This window comes from Hipposideros armiger, unplaced genomic scaffold, assembly GCF_001890085.2.
Source record: "Hipposideros armiger isolate ML-2016 unplaced genomic scaffold, ASM189008v1 scaffold_1517, whole genome shotgun sequence".
Taxonomy (NCBI): Eukaryota; Metazoa; Chordata; class Mammalia; order Chiroptera; family Hipposideridae; genus Hipposideros; species Hipposideros armiger.
The window spans coordinates 257,996-262,556 of NW_017732867.1; the positions used below are offsets into that span (position 1 = coordinate 257,996).

Genomic DNA, 4,561 nt, shown 5'->3' on the forward strand with positions numbered 1-4,561 from the left:
TAGGTCATATCGGCCACCCCTCCTAGTTTAGCATCATCACCCAGGCTCTTGGTGTCTTCATTTGAGACATTACAGAACCGCTGCGCTGTCTAGAGCCAGTGCTGGAGACCCCCACGTTGGCACAGCCAGTCTTACACTACCTGGCATGACTGTGCAGTAATGCCCTTGTGCCCTTATCAGTGTGATCTCCACTAAAATGAAAAAGAATACTCCTGGCTCTTTTGCGAAAACGGATGTTGAATGCAACCCTGCCAAAAGCTTCCCGATATCCACCAGCGTACCGTTTCCCACCTTCAGATTCTTCTAGAAAGCCTCCTTTGTCTGCAGTGGCGCACACTCCATTTTTCCTCTCTGCAATATTAACTGAATGAGGATGCACTAACTCTTTGCGAAGCCATTTTTCTGAAAGGCACTGCTCATCTGAAACACTGACGATGGAAGATTGTCAGAAATATTTTGCTAGTGAGCGCCACAGAGTATTTACCCTCGCTCTGTTGGAGCACGTGGGTCACCGAGGACGCCGGAGCTTTGCAGGGCTGTAATCACAGCGGCAGCTAGAACTCGTGCCACTGCCAGGGAATCCGAGGTGTCCTCAGTCCACCTGTTTAGCCAGCTGAGCAGGGATCCCCTTCCCTTTGCTTCAAAGGCATGTCTAGTAGTGAATTTGAGCCCTCTGAGTCAGTGGGGTCTAAAGGGAATTGATTATTTAATCCTTTTCTTTTTCTTGTTTCAGATTTACGTGCCTCTCATGCTGGTTAATGCAGCTGATGACCCCTTGGTGCATGAAAGTCTTCTAACCATTCCAAAATCTCTTTCAGGTAAGTGTTTTTTCCCGCTGCTCCCTCAACCACTCAGCAAACTGCCACAGTAAATTCTGTCCCCTTCGCCATACTGTCACCTCCTGACAGGGTTCTTATTCAGTCTAGCCTGATAGTCTTTGGGCTGTGTTGGGGCCTGGACCAAGCCTTCCCTGTCCTGGTGCAAGAGACAGGCCCGTCATTTACGTCCATAGCCAAGAGTGGTTTGCGGAGGCCGTTGGTGCTCTGCAATTATTGTCTCAGGGTTAACTTTCCATTACGTCTGAGAGTTTGACGTAAAGAGATCTTTACACTTAAAGCTTAATCTGAAACACACACACACACACAAAAAAAAAGCCAGTTCTGCTACATCTCGTGACAGCCAGCCTCTCCATCTGCTTTGAGGATAAAAATATAAGCAACTGAAAAAGCAAAGACTGTCGCTCATGGGAATGTTACCGTGCTTCCGGCCGGCACAGTCTCACGCTGCAGCAGATAGGAGCAAAAGGCGAAACTAGAGAGTAGCAGAAGGAAACCCTTGGGGATTCCAAAGTTGCGTTGAAATTCGGATCCCTAGGACCGCATCTCCTCTGTGATTGCATTTCCTCTGTAAGTATCGTATGTTAACCAGAGGGAAGAGGGATACTACTGGTTCTCTTACAACCCTAAGCTAGAAGAGTAGATCATATAGCAGATGGGCCCCCGCCCTGCCACCAGAGAGCTCTGGTGGTCCGCTCAGCGTGCATGCTGCATGTGTTGTGGGTGTGTGACGTGGTACGAGCTCTCTCCCGCCAGCCCCTGCACAGAAGTAGCCCACTCAACCACGCGGGCAGCAGACAGAGAAGGCAGCAGTGCTTGCTTCTTTCTGTACATCTAACGTTGACAGCCATAGCTCTGCCGCTGTCACACAGACGTGTATGCAATAGCGACTGCAAGGAGAAGAATAAAAGGGGTCAGACAAGAAAAGAGCCCTGGAGAGGCACAAGTATGCATGCCAGGAAATGCCTCAGAGGCCTGGAGCAGCCAGCAAGGGGTCCCTGTCAGTTATTGCCCCAGGAGGATAGCTGCTTCCCCGCGGTGCCTGCCCATTTTGCAGCTGTCTGCAGTAATGGCCGATACTAGCCCATGTGCAACTAACCTAACTCATAAAGCCAAGCTCCAGGTTGATCGTTCTCAGGATGGCCGTGTAGCCTGTGCTGTGGAGAGCTTGGGCATCTTTTAACACCACTGGCAGCTTTACGTTTCGGTCTTAAAAGATGAAGGTCTTTAATGAAAAACCGTCAATTCCATTGAGTCCACCGTGCTCTCCAGTAAATAATAGTGTAAATGCCGTGCTGTGAATCCTTTCTCAGAGCGTACCCCGCTCCCTCGCCCCCACCAGCATGGGCATCGCCTGCCTGAGAGTTTGGCAAAAGTGCAGAATCCCAGCTCCTTCCCAGGCCTGTGAAAACAGAACCTCCATTTTAAGGCGCTACCCCAGGGTTTGGATGCACAAAGCTGGGAAGCGCTTGGCTGCACAGTCAAATCACGGGGGAGTGTTAGCCAGCTCCTGGCTCCCCTCCTCTCACTTGCCGACCCCCGCAGAAATTCTGATGCGTTTGATCTGGGTGCCACATAGGGACATTTACACCTATTCTAATATGCAGCCGCATTTGAAAAACACAGGCTTCTAAGGATCTCTTAGGCAGGCGCCCATTCCGCTCCAAAGCCAAGCTGCTGTTCCCAGACCTGCTAGAACCCACTGTCTTGCCCGCCCCACCAGTCTCCCTCCCACTTTGGTGAACGAGGCAGTGAGTAGAGGCCGAGGTTGGATGGCCGAGGTTGGATGCCCGAGGAGGTGACCTTGACCTATGGGGAAAGCCTGGACCACCCTGGCCAGCTCGCTTTTGCACCTGCTGCCGTGGCGCTAACCAGAGGACAGTGACTCACTCGGCTGCCTTTCCCCTGCAGAGAAACGGGAGAACGTCATGTTTGTGCTGCCCCTGCACGGGGGCCACCTGGGCTTCTTTGAGGGTTCCGTGCTGTTCCCCGAGCCCCTGACGTGGATGGATAAGCTGGTGGTGGAGTACGCCAACGCCATTTGCCAGTGGGAACGTAGCAAGTTACAGTGCTCTGACACGGAGCAGGTGGAGGCCGACCTGGAGTGAGGCCTCCCGGACTCTGGCGCGCCCCAGAAGCCTTTCTCTGGAACCCGCGTCCCTCACCGGCTGCTTCAGGTCCCCGTCTCCCTCAGTGACCTGGATCTGACCTCACACCGTCAGCGGGGGGGCCACCACCAGGCACACCTGCCTTGGAGTGGGCAGCTAACCCTGGGAGCCCCAGGCTATTTTTATGCTTAGTTACTGGTTTTCTCGACTGCATTGTTAGCCATGGTGACAAGTGACAGGCTTCTTCCCCTCCTGTCCAGTTTCAGCATCATCATGATTGCTTTTAAGCCAATGACATCTAGTTTCCCTATTAAAAATGTGTCCGAACAGCAGTTTTGCTTTGCCAATCAAAAGGCTTTTCCCCAAGAACAGTGAAGGAAGGCTGCCTGTTTGTTCGTGGTGGTCGTATGTGTCCTTAGACAGACCTGGAAAAGAGCCCACCAGCCTACGGACCTGGGGCCTCCCAGGCCGCAGTGTGGCCTCTTACATGGCAGCGGAAATTCCCTTGAGTCACAAGCCAAGTTTCTCCCTCACTATCTCCTAAAGACAGTGTCCCTACCCTTTGCCGGTAATGAGAGTAACCGGGGGCGCTTGTTAAAAATTCAGCCTCCCGGGTCCCTCCCCTTGGAGAAGCTGATTCAATAGGCCTAGGAAGGGGTCTGGGAATTTTAATTTTTGACAAGTGCCCCCGGTGATTCTCACCACCAGGCAAATTTCGGAAACACTGTTCTGCAAAGCCTTTAAATTAGAAACGTCTCGGTAGATAATTGTATTGAAATTCATAGTCACAGATGTCACACAGCTCCCAGAGGCCTCCAGAACCGCAAGGCCTGTCGTGAGCAGCTGCCACTATGTGACCTCAATGTGATGTCATGGAAAGGGCCTGGGCTGGGAGTGAGGAGTTTGGGCTGCGCCTGACTTCTGCTTCTCACTGGCTGTATGACCCTGGAAAAGTCCCTTTGCACTTGGGTTTCTTCACCTGTAAAATGGGGCTTGGACTAGGTAGATTGCTGAGATCACTACCAGTTCTAAAGTTCAATGACAAACTCAGTTTACTGAGGTTTGAGAGAACATCCCTCCAGGGGAGGCTGGGAGCTATTCATTAATGCCATCATTTGCCNTAGGCATAGTCTAAAGCAAGCTAGGTTCAACCTGTAGATAGGCAGATACTGACCTGAGCGTATGGGGTCTGTACTTATCTTCCTTATGGAATCTTAGTAGCCTTCTTACACCAACTGAACCTTGAAAGGTGCCTGTTAACAGTCAATCAAAGGAAATAGATACTAGGAAATTGCTGGTATGTTCAGAAGTTGAGAATGAATTTTACCCACCCTCACTTAATTAAGATGGGGTGTGTGACTTTATTGTGGTGTCTAATGAGAAAAAAAAAAACAACCCAAATTTGTTTCAATTTCCTATTCATCTTCAGAATTTTTTGAAGCCCAAAAGAGAATGTTCTTCAACTCTACCTAATGTGCTTTTGTTTTAACAGTGCTAGGTAGTAGCAGTTTTCATGATCTTCACCAGTTTAGGCAGCCTCCTCATAAACCTGTCACCAGTGACCCTGGAAGACTGGGAGGGCTTTCCTGGCCCACTGAGACCACAAAGGGACTGATT

At 50.7% G+C, this 4,561-nt stretch overlaps 1 protein-coding gene across 1 annotated transcript in view; it reads left to right on the forward strand.

Moving 5' to 3' along the window:
• ABHD2 (abhydrolase domain containing 2, acylglycerol lipase) overlaps positions 1–4,058 on the forward strand; it is an 89,863-nt gene extending 85,805 nt beyond the window's left edge. Inside the window, exons 8-10 of the mRNA XM_019634153.1 lie at positions 181–277; positions 734–818; positions 2,748–4,058. Coding sequence (XP_019489698.1) covers positions 181–277; positions 734–818; positions 2,748–2,944 — 379 coding nt within the window. The 3' untranslated portion in view covers positions 2,945–4,058. The remainder of the gene's footprint in view (positions 1–180; positions 278–733; positions 819–2,747) is intronic.
• Positions 4,059–4,561: the final 503 nt, after the last annotated feature.